Genomic DNA, 19,845 nt, shown 5'->3' on the forward strand with positions numbered 1-19,845 from the left:
GATCAGTGTGTGGAGAGAATGCAGGTCACAACTGACTCCATCTCTCTCTCTCTAACTCTCTTCATCCTTTTGTGCTGAAGTTTGACGGAAATACATTTACAGTGGAATCCCTCAATTACGACCAAAGGGACTGATTAAAAACGCTCTGAAAAGAGTCTGTCTGAGTCACCTCAATCTGTGGGAGCTCACTGTATTTGCTTTTAAATGTGTGCCCGCATGCTATTGTCTGTTTTTAGATGTGTCAGGTTCTTTTTTAGAAGATGATTTACAGTCGACCCTGTTCCTTTATGCAACACGAATGTTCTCATTCACACACTGGGTGACAGAATCACTTTGCTGCACCTCAAGCTGTTTATTTCACACCCAAAGTACATGTAAGAGTCCTTTAGAGACAAAGGCAACCCTGCGACCTTCCTGCCTCACTCACTGTACACCCCCTCGCACACACGCGCCAACAAGAAAACAGCTTTTATTACGAAATCGCAATACAGCAATACAAATCGAATTCATCTTCTGTAAAAAATATTGTTTTAAAATGTAAAATATCTTACCACATTATACAGATAAAATACCATTTCTCAGTAATTTTATTACAATTACAATGCGCACTGACACGCATGCACTCACACACACACAGACTCACACTCACAGGCTCACACAACACAGACTCACACTTACACACACACACACACACACACACACACAGACTCACACTCACACACACACACACACTCACACACACACAGACTCACACTCACACACACACAGGCACACACACACACACACAGGCTCGCACATACACACACAGACTCACACACACACACACACACAGGCACACACACACACAGACTCACACACACACACACACACACACACACACAGGCTCACACACACACACACACACACACAGGCTCACACACACACACACAGACTCACACTCACAGACTCACACTCACACACACACACAGGCTCACACACAGGCTCACACACAGTTGTTCTAGTGCAGTGTCTCTGGTAGGACTCAGCTCCAGGGCAGCAGTGCTGCTTGTTTGTTGTAGAGTTCGATGAATACAGATCTCAGGAAGACCTTTACAAGCTGCAGTTCTGAAAGAAACATGAAAGATCAGTCAGGCAAAGAGAATATACCCATGGAGTGCGTGTCGTGAGGGGGAGGAGAGAGAAGCAGAGCCTGGCCTGATCTCAGGATTGTGCTGCACCAAAGAACAGCAGCAAGAACCCACGAACAATCACACTGTAATAGACTGTAGTACTGGCAAACACTATACTATTATACATACAGAACACCAGCAAGAACCCACGAACAATCACACTGTAATAGACTGTAGTACTGGCAAACACTATACTATTATACATACAGAACGTCAGCAAGAACCCATGAACAATCACACTGTAATAGACTGTAGTACTGGCAAACACTATACTATTATACATACAGAACACCAGCAAGAACCCATGAACAATCACACTGTAATAGACTGTAGTACTGGCAAACACTATACTATTATACATACAGAACAGCAGCAAGAACCCACGAACAATCACACTGTAGTACTGGCAAACACTATACTATTATACATACAGAACACCAGCAAGAACCCACGAACAATCACACTGTAATAGACTGTAGTACTGGCAAACACTATACTATTATACATACAGAACAGCAGCAAGAACCCACGAACAATCACACTGTAATAGACTGTAGTACTGGCAAACACTATACTATTATACATACAGAACACCAGCAAGAACCCATGAACAATCACACTGTAATAGACTGTAGTACTGGCAAACACTATACTATTATACATACAGAACAGCAGCAAGAACCCACGAACAATCACACTGTAGTACTGGCAAACACTATACTATTATACATACAGAACAGCAGCAAGAACCCACGAACAATCACACTGTAATAGACTGTAGTACTGGCAAACACTATACTATTATACATACAGAACAGCAGCAAGAACCCACGAACAATCACACTGTAATAGACTGTAGTACTGGCAAACACTATACTATTATACATACAGAACGCCAGCAAGAACCCACGAACAATCACACTGTAATAGACTGTAGTACTGGCAAACACTATACTATTATACATACAGAACAGCAGCAAGAACCCACGAACAATCACACTGTAATAGACTGTAGTACTGGCAAACACTATACTATTATACATACAGAACAGCAGCAAGAACCCACGAACAATCACACTGTAATAGACTGTAGTACTGGCAAACACTATACTATTATACATACAGAACACCAGCAAGAACCCACGAACAATCACACTGTAATAGACTGTAGTACTGGCAAACACTATACTATTATACATACAGAACAGCAGCAAGAACCCACGAACAATCACACTGTAATAGACTGTAGTACTGGCAAACACTATACTATTATACATACAGAACAGCAGCAAGAACCCACGAACAATCACACTGTAATAGACTGTAGTACTGGCAAACACTATACTATTATACATACAGAACACCAGCAAGAACCCACGAACAATCACACTGTAATAGACTGTAGTACTGGCAAACACTATACTATTATACATACAGAACACCAGCAAGAACCCACGAACAATCACACTGTAATAGACTGTAGTACTGGCAAACACTATACTATTATACATACAGAACACCAGCAAGAACCCACGAACAATCACACTGTAGTACTGGCAAACACTATACTATTATACATACAGAACAGCAGCAAGAACCCACGAACAATCACACTGTAATAGACTGTAGTACTGGCAAACACTATACTATTATACATACAGAACAGCAGCAAGAACCCACGAACAATCACACTGTAATAGACTGTAGTACTGGCAAACACTATACTATTATACATACAGAACACCAGCAAGAACCCATGAACAATCACACTGTAATAGACTGTAGTACTGGCAAACACTATACTATTATACATACAGAACACCAGCAAGAACCCACGAACAATCACACTGTAATAGACTGTAGTACTGGCAAACACTATACTATTATACATACAGAACGTCAGCAAGAACCCACGAACAATCACACTGTAATAGACTGTAGTACTGGCAAACACTATACTATTATACATACAGAACAGCAGCAAGAACCCACGAACAATCACACTGTAATAGACTGTAGTACTGGCAAACACTATACTATTATACATACAGAACGCCAGCAAGAACCCACGAACAATCACACTGTAATAGACTGTAGTACTGGCAAACACTATACTATTATACATACAGAACACCAGCAAGAACCCATGAACAATCACACTGTAATAGACTGTAGTACTGGCAAACACTATACTATTATACATACAGAACGTATCTTTGAATCACTACAGCATGAGAACAGGGTCTCTTCAAAAAGAAACCAGCACAGTCCACACTCTCTAACCACTGAGCTACTCAAACCCACTACCTTCCACACTGCAGCCCAGCACTTTCCCTTATCACTGAGTTACTTAAACCCACTGCCTTCCACACTGCAGCCCAGCACTCCAATCCCTGAGCTACTCAAGCCCACTGCCTTCCACACAGCAATGCCTGGTTCATAGTCTCTACCTGCTTGTATTCTGCGTTCGAGGAGGCAGGACTGGCCCGTGTCTCTGCTCTGCGCAGTGGAGTGCAGTGTGTTAATAAACACATTGACACGCACAGCAGGTACTGGAGTCGCATTAGGGAAGGCAGGAACTGATCTGCATGGGCAAGCTGGGAACACAGGGCTCTGGAAGCAGCAGCATCCTGACAGTGGGGAGGATCAATCTTAATACTCTTCCTTCTGTCTCAGCAGGAATCAAAGGGGGTCCCTGCCGGCCATGCACTTGCATGCCAACGGAGTCTCATGGAGCGGTCTGCGCACATCTCTCCCTCCACCCCTCTCATTCAAGAGTCCAATTCAAGCCATTCACGGTGCAATCAGACCCTCGGAAATGTTCAGCACGGGAAATCTTATTGTGTGTTTGTTTTAATATGCTTCAATCCACCACTTCAAAAAATCATTCATCAAATCTTTAGTAACAATAAAATAGGCTTTAGTTTAGGTAAGCAAACGTTCCTGGGTTCCCATGCTACCACGTTGCCTTTCCTTTACGACACACTGTTACAAGGGGGCATGTCTCTGACGTTGTCAGGTGTTCCAAGGACAGGAGTGCCAGTCCCATGAATCAGTGCTGCCTGCCCGTTCCATTGCAATGGACCTCAGACCCACTGACGTAACGTTTCCCTTCGATTGCCGCACTGGCATCAGCTCCAGCTAACCTGCTAGGTAATCAATCAACAACGTCGTTACCAGAGGGATCCATTCAAAACTCTCCCTTTTTAACACACCTTGCACCTGTCCACAATCCCTGTTTCTACTGCATATTACCCCTGAATCAATGCACCTGGATGATATCCAATACTCATCGCTGGCAACGCAAAACAACAAAACAATCATTTTGATAATTAGATACAACTGCCTTCAAGTATGTCTTATGAATATGCAATAGCACTGTATCATAACTGGGATGGCTGTTCTTGCTTGTCTCTGCCAGCGATAGACATAAATATATAGAAGATAAGAGATCATTAATACTCGAGTGTGACGCCTGGCTTCACCCCCTCTCTACAATGACGCGTGAACCCAAGCTATAGCAATCATTTCCACAGCAACAGTTCACACCTGCTAAGAAACCCATTTTCACCTGAGAGCGATGGACAAGGGTTCAGCATCTCCAAGCAGCAAGCAATAGGGCTTGGTGGTTAGCTGTCTGGAGGACAGGAGAGCGCTTTTTAATAAGCCGTGTGTCTGGAATAACTTCCCAGGCCGTGCAATCATATAGAAGCAAAGTACGAGCATGAAAGCATTGAAGAAAACTGGGCAGCTTTCCAGACCCGTTGAACAGAACTCCCTGTGAGAAATGCAAAACACCTCCACCTGCCACAATGACTCATTCCCCTGGTTTTAACCCACAAGTAGAAATGCGCCTCTGCATCGATGGAGCCACGAAATTAAAAAACATTGCATTGGCTACAAAGACATCAGTGCAGACATCTCTCAAGGCACAATTATTTCTCAAACATACAGCTAAAGATGATATCTAAAAGGATTGCTTTCCACCTGACCCCACTTTACTCTCTGGCCCTCTGCTCTGCTGTGAGGCTGTGTTCAGCTCCTCAATCCTAAAGCACTCTGCTCTGTCTCTGTTAGCAGTTTAATAACAAGCATTAGTGTGTACCGTTACATGAGTTTCCAATGTAAATTGTAATTGCGTGTGCGACACTTTGTTCCCGTCTGGGAACTAAAAAGATATGTGAAGTGCATAATGGAAAAAATGACCCAGGATTGAGGGAAGCCGACCCTTCAAAGGATTAAGGGTTTACCCACACAGACCCATCCCATTAAGAAGTAATATTTCTCTATGCTGTGCTACTCCACCCTAGACTCATGAGGAATGTTGATGTGGGAAGAGTTAGTTCAGTGCAGCTTGCCTGTGATCTACTCAACGTTCACACTCCGAGGGAGCGAGTCTCAGCAGACTTACTCCATGCCTGTGATCTACTCAACACTCACACTCCGAGGGAGCGAGTCTCAGCAGACTTACTCCATGCCTGTGATCTACTCAACACTCACACTCCGAGGGAGCCTGTGATCTACTGGGGTGCACCAGATAACTACAAGTTATCATTTAGCAAAAAGCGAGTTCCCTTCCCTTCTTAACACGGCGTGGGACGGCATGGAGAAAGTTTAAATAACAAGCAGAGGATTGACAGAGGACAGCAGGAGCAATAGTCCCACTAATCAGGATCCAGCAGCAAGCACAAATGATTAAGGACCTGCAATAGGAACCCAGTTCCTGAACTGAGAAGTGCAAGGTGTTCCCCGAGCTTCCTGTAGTGCAGGAAACATCCTTTAAATAGCTTTAATAGCTGTCCTGATTAGTGTTTAATGCTAGCTAATACCATTGCCATTACATCACTACAACTGGAGAGCTTAATGTTGCTGTGTTTATATAGCGAGTGCTGGGGTATCTAGCATCAAATCACTTTGATCCTATTCCTGAGTAGTCCTGAGTTCATTCGAACGCAACGACAGAACTACTGGGATAATCGCAGTGTTCTGAATGACGCTGTGTTGATAAGCAGGTGCAGTTTGATCTAAGGAAAGGAATTCCCCCACATCAGCTGTTTGTTCTTTTCCAAACTCTACATAATAAACAGAATATTCTTTATGAAGGTTCAGAGTGCTGTGGTTAAGTACACTTTGTTCAGCTCTCCTCACTCGTGGAGTACCTACACGACTCTATGAATGTGCAGGTAGTATTCTCTATCCAATCATCTTCACTAACATAGAGACAGACACACTCTCACACTTTACATTACCATCCATTACCTCTCTGTCTGCGTGTTTGTCTGCCTCTCTGTCTATTCAATCTATTTCTGTCTGCCTGTCTGCTCATGGCCCTCTCTCTGTACCAGTGGCCGGTGAGCAGTAATCATCGGCCCTTATCTGCCTAATGGAGATGAAAACAACCCCCCGTTATTACCCCAGCACTCTGATGTGATCAAACTAAACAGCGCTGTCTCTTCTACTTTAGTTTTACGCCAAGCCGGGGAAAGGAAAGAGATGAGAAGCAATAAAGCTGTGTTTAATAGCCTCCCATCCAGGCTGAAACAGTAAGCAATGCAAAACACTCACACCACATCTATCTGTATTAGGATTAATCGCTCCTTGCAAAAACGCCCAGTGGATTTGAACGAATGGTAGATTAGAAGAGCAAGCAATAAAACAGAATGCGCTGCCGTAAACCTAAAGGCATCGATCCCAGATCAGGAAGACAATACAGGGTTCTGTGAGCACTGGGGAGCGAGTCAAGTATGTATCAATCTGACTAAGATGCTGTTTGTGATCTTGACGATCGTAGAAGGTAAGGGGCAATGGCACAGGACTCGCTTGGACCACAGGAGACTCCCCTCACACCTCTGAACACAAGAGAGCACAAACTCACCCCCTGTGCTTTACAGATCTCTGTGCAGAAAATAAAGCTTTGCTCTTATTGAAATCAGGGATGAGCTGGGTTCTATTAGGGCGCTTTAGTTTCGCTGGGCTATCATTAGGAACTATATAGTACTAACTCCTACACGCAGCTCGTAAACAATTATTTTTGCATTACTTATTCACATTTTTAAGAAACACAATTAGTTATTTAGTTATAGTAGGATTGTGTTTTTTTCTTTGAATTTTGTGCTGATAGAGTAAAACAGCATATTGCAGTTCAGCCCCTCTAGAGAGAAAATAAACCTTTTTAAAAAGTTGGAGTCGGTACTAATGAGTTAGTCATTCAACCTGCTCCTTGTCTCTGCCAAGACCTGCCTGCCTGCCGCACTCTCTCCCTCTCTCCTCTCATTCTCTTCCTCTCTCCTCTATCACTCTCTCCCTCTCCTCTATCACTCTCTCCTCTCCTCCGAAGAGTCGGATCAATCAGGACGCAAGGATGACTCAGTCAAGGAGGAAAGGTTTGAAATGGCCGTGGGATCAAAGTGAGGTTTCAGAGGAACGAGTGACGAACACAGAGGGGAGAAGAGACCTTCTGTCAGCAGGCAGAAAGGAACACCTGTCCTGGTCTCCTGGGGTCACCCTGCTCCCGGCTCCCTGGCTCGTTCTCTCAATCACTCTTCCAACACTTTTTTGTTCTTTCTTTCTGTCCCCCCCATTCCACAGCCAGCCCACCCACCTCTCCTTTCTTTTCTCCCCTCCTCCCTTCTCCCTCCCTCGCTCACTCTCTGCAGGAGAAGCATGGCAGATGGAGGGAGAGAAGAACTTAGGATACAGGAAGAAGCAGCCCTTTCATCTTTCAGATACTCTCCCTGTCTCTCTTTACATGCTGAGAGACCCTGGCGGGTGGGGGGCTGTTACGCTGATGACTCCGTGGACTGCAAGCCTCACTTCAAACAGCAGAGGGCTGAGAGGGACCATGCCTTCAAGCCCTGCAGCAGCCTGTCCCCAATCCTTCAGTAGCCTGGTGGCTGAGGTCTAATTAGAGGAGACTTTCACTGCCTAGCAAGCCATTTATTATTTATGAGGAAAAACCTGATGCAGTTTACTACTGCAACAAAATGCAGCAAATAAGGGAGCAAATAACATCTCACAAATGTTTTTCTTTGCAAATAATCCTTGATGCTAAATTACTCTCTCCCTCCCTGCCGCCTGCTCTCCTCTGTATGTGTGCGTTTCTCTATTTCCTCTCTCTCTAATCCGGCGATTCCCTCGCCTCATCCTGTGTTACCTTGTTCACCTTTTTAATTCCATTAGAGGCTCCTGATCCCTGCAGCCCGTCCCTCTCTCTCTCTCTCCCTGCAGTCGCTCCCTCCTCACTCCCTTCTGGAAAGTGCTTCCGCAGGTACTCCCGAGAGCGAATATCCGCCTGCAACCAGAGAGAGCGGGTTAATGCACCGGCCCCCAGCCCGGCTTACCACTTCACAGCGTTCACTCACTGTAATGCAGTACAGTGCAGGCCACTCTGAAACAGAGATCGGACTGCAGGGCTCCCGCACCCCCAGCATGCAGGTCCCGCCATTCCCCCTGCCCTGCGGGGAGGAACACAGCGGGCTTACTTTTTTAATGGCACAGCATCAGCCCTGCACCCAGTCTCCTGTTCAGATACATGGTAGGTGCCAGGAGTTTAACAATCAAGCCCCTGGTAAATGCTGGACTGATCGCACTTCTAATCACAGTGCTAATAAGTCACACCTGTAGGAAGTAACTAAAAGCACAATGTCAGTAGAGATCCCGTCTCTATGTCTTGGAAGAGCAGAGGCTCCTGCTGTTTCTGATGGCATGGATTCTACCCTTCAGCTATCGTATCACTCTGTTTTCTGTGTAACCTGCAGTCTCTGTGTTTAGATACGCACACACACACACTCTCTCACACAGACACACTCACACACACACACTCACACACCCACACACACTAACCCCACCGTGGCTTCCACTGTTTCATCTTGAAGTCATGCTGTTTCACTTACGTGACAGATTACTGTAACCAAGCCAGAAATCTATTTGCACACCAAATACTCATTTATATTTTGATGATGCAAGTGCCGATTCAAAATGAAAAAGAAAGAAAAAAAGCAGAAATGTAATTACAACAGGATATCATTTCTCTCACTTAATGATCAAATGCATGTTTAATTCATGCTGTGAAATCTGAGTGCAATTTATTATCGTTACACCAGCCGGGGAAATATTTCATCCAGGAAGGCATCACTGAAGAATCTCAGATGGCGCCTTCTCTTCTGAAAACAATGCTCTTCAATTTGAAGGCTTCAATGCCCAGGACAACAGAGGTGGACAGTGAGAAGAAAGTATATTAGTGCCTCTTATAAACCTTACAAGTCTACTGAACACTAATGTGATAAAAGCAGTGCAATGTGTATTGAAAAAAAAACAATGCATGGTAAAGCAGAGGAGCATGGCGACGCATTGTAAAAATGCAAAGTGCAAGAATGGGAAAGCACTGGCAAACTGCAAAACAACAGTGCAATCTAGCCATGGACACCTTGCAAACTGAATCCAGCATCAGCAATCCTTCAGCCCAGGCTCAGCCGCGATGGAGAGGCGGGAACAGCTGCTTTGCACCTCGCTGCGAAAGACACGCCTCCACTTCCTCTTTCAGAGACGTGTTCCCATGGTAACCAAAAAAAAGATGAAGTGAAGGGGCGGGGTTTCGAAAGGAGTCACCGTGATTCATAGACTCAGGATCACTGTTCATATCACCAAAGAAAGGATCTCACTTTGGGGTTCCCAGTGGCTCTGCCAGTTTAGGCACACTGGAGTGCAATCAGGAGTTTGCTGATTCCCTCGTTTCCACTGCTTTGCTCCTCTTTCTCGGGGGTAGCGCAGGGAGCTCTCTGCATCGTTCCCTCGTTTCCACTGCTATGCTCCTCTTTCTCTGAGGTACAGCAGGGAGCTCTCTGCATCGTTCCCTCATTTTCTCGTTCTCTCTGTAGAGTCCGAGGTATCTCTCTCCTGGCAGCCTCTCACACACCTCTCTCCAGCGCCCTCTTAATTAGCTATTTTTAAAACGTCCGACCTGGCTTTGGGAAGCAGATAATCAGGTTAAGTCAGGCCAGTCTCTTTTCTTGGCTGCGGCTCAATGTCTTTTCCACACTTCAAAGTCAGAGCTACTGACATCTTTCTTTGAACTGCAAAGCAAGGCGATCCATTCTAGCAGATTCGCTGCTGCGATTGCTCCTTTATCACTTTTCTAATTAGCCCCAACGCACTGTCCTTAACAGGGAAACAGAAGGGTTACTATGCACAAGCTTTTCAGTTCAGAAAAAAAAAAAAGAATGGTTTTCTTTATTGTATTCTCTATGAAGACGGAGTGACCCTCTGTTCCACTGGAAGCCGGGGCTTCTTTGTTAATTCCACTCTATTCTATCTCCCTTCTTCTCATTTCCCTGAAGCAGCGTGCTGCCTGGACACATTGTGTATGCCTTTCTGTGAATCACAAAGCGCTTTGTAAAAAGGGGAGCCAAGAGGCAGGGTGACATTGACAATCCTGAACCTCGTTTCATTTGATCTTCAATACTGGTGATAATAACGGAGAGGACCGACCCTAATGAAAAGAACCTGTCATACTCAACAAGTTCAACTCCAGCAGAATCTGCTGCCTTGAGCAGCTAATCATTGCTACCTGTATTAAACTGAGTACAGAGTCTCACAGTGATGTGTGTCACTTCAGAGTCTCACAGTGTGTTGATGTGTGTCACTTCAGAGCCTGTGTGTTGATGTGTGTCAGTACAGAGCCTCAGAGTGTTGATTTGTGCTAGGTTCATACTGAGCTGCTGAAACGTTGTGGAACAGCACGCCCCAGTGCCGGAGGCTTGCTATGACGAGCATGGTCCTGCCTACCTGTCTGATTGGCTCGGGGATCCTGTATTTACAGCAGGCAGTGGTGAGGCGGAGGGCAGTGTCCAGGCTAATGCGGTGACCCACAGACACGTAAAGGGGTTTAGTGCTCCTGTCAGAGCTCTTCAGGGCCTGCGAAGATGAAGAAGCGTAAATAATGAGAGAGAGGTAATCACATTAAACCTGTCCCACACAGCCAGGGAGAGCAGCGCGATCAGGGGGGAGAGGGAGGGAGAGATCAGGGCAGGACCAGCCTGGAACGGTCAGGGGGGTGACAGAGGGAGCAGTCAGGGCAGGACCAGCCTGGAGTGGTCAGGGGGGAGAGAGAGGGAGCGATCAGGGCAGGACCAGTCTGGAGCGGTCAGGGGATGACAGAGGGAGCGGTCAGGGCAGGACCAGTCTGGAGCGGTCAGGGGGGTGACAGAGGGAGCAGTCAGGGCAGGACCAGTCTGGAGTGGTCAGGGGGGAGAGAGAGGGAGCGATCAGGGCAGGACCAGCCTGGAGCGGTCAGGGGGGAGAGAGAGAGAGCGATTAGGGCAGGACCAGCCTGGAGCGGTCAGGGGGGAGAGGGAGAGAGCGAACAGGGCAGGACCAGTTGGAAGAGGAGAGGTTCAGAGCAGTGCAGGCCTCCTGGTGGCACAGGACAGCAGGCTAGCTAGTGACCCTCGCTCTCTCCTCAAAGCAGTATTATCATTTTCATTCTTTCATTATATTATAAAGGGAAGGATTTCAAATTAGGGCATAAATATACTAACATATCTGTACATATAGTAGTTATTTTTCATTAGACCAGCAGGATAAAATTATCTTTATTAAATTGGTCTACAGAGATAAAGAGAGAGAGACAGAGATACAGAGAGAGAGAGAGACAGAGAGCCATAGAGAGAGACAGAGATACAGAGATACAGAGAGAGCCAGAGATACACAGAGAGAGAGACAGAGTGCCATAGAGACAGAGAGACATTCACCTTTCCCAGCACTCTCCCTGAGCTGGCCTCCAGTGGAAAAGTGTCCCCTCGGTTCCGCAGTTCTTTAATCTGCAAGAACAAGCCTGACTGGTTAGTGATGGGATGGTACCCATTCTAAGTGTTACTATGAGCTCGATTAGCCACAGTGTACAGGTAACAAGCTCAGGTGTGTCTTATTAAAATCCTAGGATTGGGTCAAACTGGGAGTCTTATTTCCATCCCTAAAACAACCCCGATGGATTGATTTTATTGCAAAACTACTCAGACATACAGCTGATCAATGTGTGCAGAACCACGCAAAACAACTAGCAAGACACAAGACGAACTACACAAGCAAACGGCCGCTCTGTCACAATCCCTCGGAAAGCGCACAGAAGCACAGAGACCATCGATTTCATTTTACTGCGACTGACTGCAAAGCTCCACAACCAATTAAGTATATTCAGCAAATAAGGTCTCTCTGTAGAACTCATTTAGTGCTCAGGTGACTACTGGCGCGCCACAGAGTCTGGGGGCTTCCCCGCCACGCTGTGATTGGCTAAAAGCTTTCATTGTGATGTTACGTCTGCTCCCCACCCACAATCACAACAGATCTGTTCCGGTCTAGCAAAAACAGTCGTGCAAGAATCAAATGAAGGCATAACTAACTCCCTGGAGGTCAACACCACTTGTCTAAATACATTCACTCACAAATAAAGCAGATGGGGAGACTGTTAAAGGCAGCAGTGAGAGACCCCGTAGAAGAACTTGCCTCTCCCCTCCCCTGGGCTCACTGAGGTGTAACAGAGATGATTAAACAGGATTTAAAACACTCATGTGTTGCTTACTAAATGGATGGCAATGTAGCTCAATTACACTCAATGAATCCACCAGCGGGAAGATCTAGACTTCCACAATCAGGAGCTGTCTCAGTTTAAACGGTGCAGCGTACTGCAGTGTACCGCAGTGCACCGTAGTGTACCGCAGCATACCGCAGGGTACCTCAGCGTACACATTCAGGAGTTCTGGATCTGTGTAAATGTGGCAGCCTTGCTGTCAGAAGAACAGACCCTCTCCACAGCTCAGGAGCAGAACTGCCATTAATCATTGAGTTACCTAGCAGGGACCCCGGAGAGTCTTCTTAACCAGTATTTAAGGGCATTAAGGGAGCTCCCATCAGCTTCAGCAGCTCGCTGCTCACAGTTCACAGGCACATTAATTGCTCTTAGCTTAATGAATTGGTCTTTGCTCAGGGCTTTGTTTGCATGTACATCTGTCAAATGACTGGCTGTCTATCAGAATTGTGCAGGAATAACTGGAGACATTTCAGTTATATCAGAGCGATTGGCTCAATCAGTTTTGGACAAAAATCATGTTTAAAAAACGAGAGCGCAGTAAAAGTCAAACAACCATATCCTGAATCTTAAGAACAATTAGCCTTGGGGAAACGTGATATTCCATCAGCCTTACTTCTAACAAGTGCACCAACAAATGCACTCATGCGCACGCGCGCACGCACGCACACACGCACGCACGCACGCACACACGCACGCATACGCACACGCGCGCACGCACACACGCACACGCACACACGCACACGCACACACGCACGCATACGCACACGCACGCACGCATGCATATGCACACGCGCGCACGCACGCACCATAGCACACACGCACGCACACACGCACGCACTCATACGCACACGCACGCACGCACACAAGCACACATACGCACACGCACGCACGCACGCACGCACGCACACACGCACGCACACACAATAGCACACACGCACGCACACACGCACGCAAGCACGCATACGCACACACACACGCACGCATACGCACACGCACACACGCACGCACGCACGCACAATAGCACGCACACACTCACACACACACGTTTGCATTACTATATTTGTGGGGACTTCTACTATATTTTTATTTACAGTCAGACAAAACTCCACACAGGGTGAAAGTCGACAACAAACTAAATATTTTGGCACGTCCCCAATACCTGCCCACACACACTTACTCCCAGAACCTCCCTTCCCTCCTCACCCCCTCACCTGCTCCTTGTGTCTCTCACTATTCTCCACCCCCTGAACCTGCAGCAGGTTCTTAGCAACTCCAATGCAGGGCAGCCCTGTCAGGACACCTAGATGACATGCCAGGCCGAACTCTGGAGAGGAGAGGAGGGGAGATGAGAATAGAGGAGAGGAGAGGAGGGGAGAGGAGAAGAGAGGGGAGTAGAGAGAGGAGGGAAGAAGAGATAAGCAGAGGTAAACAGCACGGTTTGAAGGTATTTGAATATAAAGTAATGATAAACAATGTGACTCCTGGAGTTCAATAAAAAATCAAAAACTGACAGGTTGACATCTCAAAGTGGGCTAAGAGTTGTGTGTGTGAATGCACAGACAGGCGACAGGGTTTACCTCGGTAATGAAACAGGCCATTCCCATCCACGAAGATCACCTGCAGTGGGAGAGAGGACAGAGAGGAAAGACGTGGTGACACTTTTCACAGAGACAGCGAGTGCTGATCAGATTAGGTGAAGCCAGGCCTGTCGAGGAGCTCACCTGAGGAAGGAGGCTGGGGGTCTCACTCTCCAAGCGCTGCACAGCCTCCACCAGGAACGGGGTCTCCCGAAACGCCAGGAACCCCGCGACGTAGGGGGCACTGAGGGTCACCATCCGACAGTCCTCATAGAGAAGCTGCAGAGAGAGTCAGACAAGGGGTGAGGGAGAGTGAAGTAACAACTAACAATCCCAGCACAAACCCTCACGATTACAGTAGACAACAGCCACTGAGCCAGGGTAGCAAGGGCGGAGATGAGAGGCAGGCAGTGGGGTTGCGAGTGCCAGCGAACGCCAAGGAAAGATCAGAAATCGTATCTCTAGTGTCAGGGTTACCTGGGAGAGTGGTGCTGCTGTGTGCTGGGGGCTGCCTCTGCTCCTCTCCCAAGCATAAGTTTGTAAAACTATTAACACAAAGCACGGGAAACAGAGAGGCTGAGGGACGGTGGGGGGTGGGGGGGGAGTGAGGGGGAGGCAATCAGGAGAAACCAGATGGCTCTACTTAAGCTTAGCTAGGAACATTTCATTCGACTTGCTCATTCCATTAAAACAGTGAATGTGTCGGTGTAATGAGCTGGCAAAACCTAATAACATTGACCCAGTGCACCTGCATTCACCAAACTCGCCGCTGTGCTAGAACAGGGCTGTCTGAGTGATGCCACATCTCGCTCGAACTGAAACTGCCAGCTTTTCCTAGAGGCTGCCTGTCTGATTCCCACTGCAACGAGAAAAGCAAAGTGCACAGCAAGTTCTGGGGGGAAAGTGCAATGCAAACAAATCAATGAATCAATGAGAGCCGCAGAGAGAGCAGAGCTGATCTCCACATCGCTCCCCGTCTCACAGTACAGTATTCACTGATAGGGATGAGAAAGCCAGGGAGACACAGAGAGAGCAGAGCTGATCTCCTCATCGCTCCCCGTCTCACAGTACAGTATTCACTGATAGGGGTGAGAAAGCCAGGGAGACACAGAGAGAGCAGAGCTGATCTCCTCATCGCTCCCCGTCTCACAGTACAGTATTCACTGATAGGGATGAGAAAGCCAGGGAGACACAGAGAGAGCAGAGCTGATCTCCTCATCGCTCCCCGTCTCACAGTACAGTATTCACTGATAGGGATGAGAAAGCCAGGGAGACACAGAGAGAGCAGAGCTGATCTCCTCATCGCTCCCCGTCTCACAGTACAGTATTCACTGATAGGGATGAGAAAGCCAGGGAGACACAGAGAGAGCAGAGCTGATCTCCTCATCGCTCCCCGTCTCACAGTACAGTATTCACTGATAGGGGTGAGAAAGCCAGGGAGACACAGAGAGAGCAGAGCTGATCTCCTCATCGCTCCCCGTCTCACAGTACAGTATTCACTGATAGGGGTGAGAAAGCCAGGGAGACACAGAGAGAGCAGAGCTGATCTCCTCATCGCTCCCCGTCTCACAGTACAGTATTCACTGATAGGGGTGAGAAAGCCAGGGAGACACAGAGAGAGCAGAGCTGATCTCCTCATCGCTCCCCGTCTCACAGTACAGTATTCACTGATAGGGGTGAGAAAGCCAGGGAGACACAGAGAGAGCAGAGCTGATCTCCTCATCGCTCCCCGTCTCACAGTACAGTATTCACTGATAGGGGTGAGAAAGCCAGGGAGACACAGAGAGAGCAGAGCTGATCTCCTCATCGCTCCCCGTCTCACAGTACAGTATTCACTGATAGGGATGAGAAAGCCAGGGCCACACAGAGAGAGCAGAGCTGATCTCCTCATCGCTCCCCGTCTCACAGAACAGTATTCACTGATAGGGATGAGAAAGCCAGGGAGACACAGAGAGAGCAGAGCTGATCTCCTCATCGCTCCCCATCTCACAGTACAGTATTCACTGATAGGGGTGAGAAAGCCAGGGCCACACAGAGTGGAGGCTCAGTGCTAAGCTACTTATAACACAAGTTAGAATCCAAATACATCAGAGACGGGCATGACAGATGACTAGCTGTAAGTGAGGAGGGGCTCAGGGGACAGCGTTTCCTTTAAATGATTTCATTAAACAATACATAACGCCAAGGACCTCATTCATGCACCCGTGCCTCAGACTGTGGGGAAGAAAATCAAAGCAAACCCCTTTGAAGGTACCCCCGCTACCCCAGCCCTCACACCTCCATCTCTGGGTAGCTGAGCACCACCAGCTGGGCGCAGGCGTTCACGTCGTCCCCCTTGATGAAGGACAGGTCGACCCCCCCGACCCGCTGCAGCCCCGAGAATGAAGGGGATCTCTGCCAAGCCTCTGTGTCACTGTCCACCAGCCGCAGCTTCAGGGAGGCCTGCTCACTGCACAGGGGAGGAGAGAAGAACACTGTCACTTAAAAGGGTTACAATGGGCAGCTTTGCAGTCAGTCTCAAACAGAGAGACCAGGGATTGGATAGGCACGGAGACTGAGCTCCGCCCACTAAGAGGAAGGGTGTTCTCTCTCCCCTAAGAGGAAGGGTGCATCCTCTCCCCTAAGAGGAAGGGTGCATCCTCTCCCCTAAGAGGAAGGGTGCATCCTCTCCCCTAAGAGGAAGGGTGCATCCTCTCCCCTAAAAGGAAGGGTGTTCTCTCTCCCCTAAGAGGAAGGGTGCATCCTCTCCCCTAAGAGGAAGGGTGCATCCTCTCCCCTAAGAGAAAGGGTGCTCCCTCTCCCCTAAGAGGAAGGGTGCATCTTCTCCCCTAAGAGGAAGGGTGCTCCCTCTCCCCTAAGAGAAAGGGTGCTCCCTCTGTTCCAGGACAGACTTTGAGGCATGCATGTGGAGGAAACAGAGAGGAATAGTCCCAGTCTGCATTCCAATTAAAAAAAAGATCATCTACAAGCCTAGCCTGGTGTAACGTGCAAAACAAAGTGCGAGAGGCGAGAAGAGAGATCAGAAATCAAATAGAAATGTGAAACGAGCCTCCCACGATCTGAAATGGTACTATTAGTAGATTTACTGGTCGGTTGTTTTCAGTGGGTTTTGGCTGTGATCCACGGGGGTGCAGGCAGGGACTCCCTCTCTCTCAGCTCTGCAGCCTCTCTAACACCCATTACCTTCTCCTAATGGCAGACAGTACTTCCATATGTATTATGTTACAGCATTTCAGCAAAAACAACACATTTAAGCTCCTGTCCCTGTCTATGTTTGTTTGCTTGTTTTACAGCACAATTATATTTTTTGCAGAGAGGCAGAAAAGATTTTGCCCAAGCTGTTTCTCATGCCTGTTTTGTAACAGCAGTGTATGTTTTACAATAAATGATTTGCAAATTGCAAAGAGGAAAAAGCTTTGATAAGGAGGGGCCACGGTACGTTTTATAAGAATTTGCACATAATATAAGAACACGTCATTTCAGCTCCCTGTTATTCCCTCCCACCATCTCTGCATGCAAAAAAGAACAAGAAAAATCAATATGTTTATGGCTTGAGGTGGCTGTTTTGTACAGAGGGATGAGAATTAGATTTGAATCGCTTGCTGCAAATGTGTATATATTACACCAGCACCGTGCGGAGCAGAGAATGCACATTCAGACAAGCCAAACAATAAATCAAACGTGGATTATGTAAAACGTGAGCGTGTTTGATAATTAGATGCTGGCTGCAGCTAATTAGGCTTTAATTTAAAAACGATGCCAGGAAACAAAGGCAATGCCGCGACAGACCCGGCTCAGTGCTGGTGCATGGAACAGTGAGCAGCTTGTAGTCATTATTGTCACTGTGTTCCAAACACAAGCACCCTGCGGTGTGTGTGTATGTGTGTGTGTGTATATATATATATACATGATCTGCAGCACAGGCCAAAACTGTCACAGATACAAACTAACAGAATGCACCAAACCAAAGATGGGAGACGCTTAGCACTTATTTTGTTGCAGGTTTTTTTCTATTATTATTATTATTATTATTATTATTATTATTATGAAATTTCAGCTCAGGTTTTGCACAGTGCAAATCCCTCCCTGTCATTCAGAACTTACTGGACACCTGATTAAATTGAATAATTAAATAAATAAATGTAGAAAGCACAGGGGGCGGTTCAATCGAAACCTCAAGCTCTCCTGCGGCTGGCTGGGTGCCCACGGGGCGTGCTGCACTGGCCAGTGCGCTCCAGAGGGGTCACGGAGAGGAATCTGAAGCGGACTGCTCGCTTTATAGCGCTTCAGCGACCCCTGGTGGTGAAGGAAGAGACCTGCCAGCCTGGATTCAGTAGATCGGTAACACTGTTGCTTTGGTTCGTCCTCCACCTGATCATTAAGTGGGGTTACGACAAATCGAAACATAAAACCAACTCGAAAAATTAAATTTCCCAGCACGCATTGCTGCTCCTCTACAAACATCGCAAATCGTTTCTGCCGGAGTTTATTCAGTTTCGTCTACGTAATTTTTAAAATGCACCCTTTTCGAGAACACAAACCAATAGAAGTCTTCAGTGCAAAATGAAAAATAAAATTAACGCCAAAACGAGATCATGATGTTGTGTTTTTTTTTTTGTGCTAGAGTTTTACAATACACGGAAGTATTCGCATTTCCTTTAATTGTATTTATATCAGTGTAGTAATTGGGTTTGAAGAGTTCTAATAAGAGACCTTGCATGCCTGACCTTTCCCACTGTCGGTGAAGTTCTTCTGACATTTCAAACCGGGGCTTGGACTGGACGTACGAGCTGATTTGGCTGAGCTGCCAATTTCCCATCCTAGTCCAAACAGATAAACGTCATTTCCTATCTGGTGCACTGTTTGGGTTGTGGTGAGCCACGTGCATCTTGTGTTGGTCAGTCAAACATCAGGAGACAACAGCATTGTTACAAAAGTCTGTTTTCTGAATTTTTTCACATCGGGTATCTGCAGATATGCAAATATAAAGCCCCGTGTTATGCCAAAATAGTGCCATCAGAAGAAGGGCAGCATTGCTAGTCAGCGCGCATGCCAATTATATTGTTTTTTGCAATCTCTTGAGTGCCGCATTTCAATGGTTTTGTATTGAATTGTAATGATGGAGAAGGCAACCAAAGACCCGCGTTCTCCAACCAGTAGTGTGTGTACTGAAGCCTACACTTCAGCAGAGCAGTAAACAGATAAATATTAATGACTTTGTTGAGGACTGTCGTGTTAAATAAAATCTTGCTCTGAGCGTTCCACTACACCTTTGTAATTACGTGGTGCGGAGTGTCTTAACTTTAGCGCTATTATACCAAATCTTTTTTTTTATATATAAATCTATTTCTAAAACAAGTGTCATAACTATTTTTGCATCCTCGGCACACGATTCCACACATTAAGTGTAAAGGGAGACGCTATTCTGCCCCGCTCCAGCAGTAAAAGCACTAAAGCAGCAAATCGGTTATAGATCTTCAAAAACAAAGACTGTAAAACAATTCCTATATAACAT

At 46.7% G+C, this 19,845-nt stretch overlaps 1 protein-coding gene across 2 annotated transcripts; it reads right to left on the reverse strand.

Moving 5' to 3' along the window:
- Positions 1-451: 451 nt before the first annotated feature.
- LOC117424433 (endonuclease V-like) lies at positions 452-19,198 on the reverse strand. 2 transcript variants are annotated; one of them, XM_034040756.3, is made up of 9 exons: positions 19,058-19,198; positions 16,608-16,779; positions 14,475-14,609; positions 14,331-14,370; positions 13,965-14,077; positions 11,918-11,986; positions 10,953-11,081; positions 8,332-8,460; positions 452-1,104 (listed from the first exon to the last, which is right to left on the reverse strand). In XM_034040756.3, the coding sequence occupies exons 1-9, from the start codon at positions 19,147-19,149 to the stop codon at positions 1,090-1,092; spliced, it is 894 nt and encodes a 297-aa protein (XP_033896647.3). In that variant the 5' UTR covers positions 19,150-19,198; the 3' UTR covers positions 452-1,089. The 2 variants fall into 2 exon arrangements, with proteins under 2 accessions (XP_033896647.3, XP_033896646.3); XM_034040755.3 differs by having other exon boundaries at positions 8,323-8,460.
- Positions 19,199-19,845: the final 647 nt, after the last annotated feature.

Source organism: Acipenser ruthenus, chromosome 19 (genome assembly GCF_902713425.1).
Source record: "Acipenser ruthenus chromosome 19, fAciRut3.2 maternal haplotype, whole genome shotgun sequence".
NCBI classification, from domain to species: domain Eukaryota; kingdom Metazoa; phylum Chordata; class Actinopteri; order Acipenseriformes; family Acipenseridae; genus Acipenser; species Acipenser ruthenus.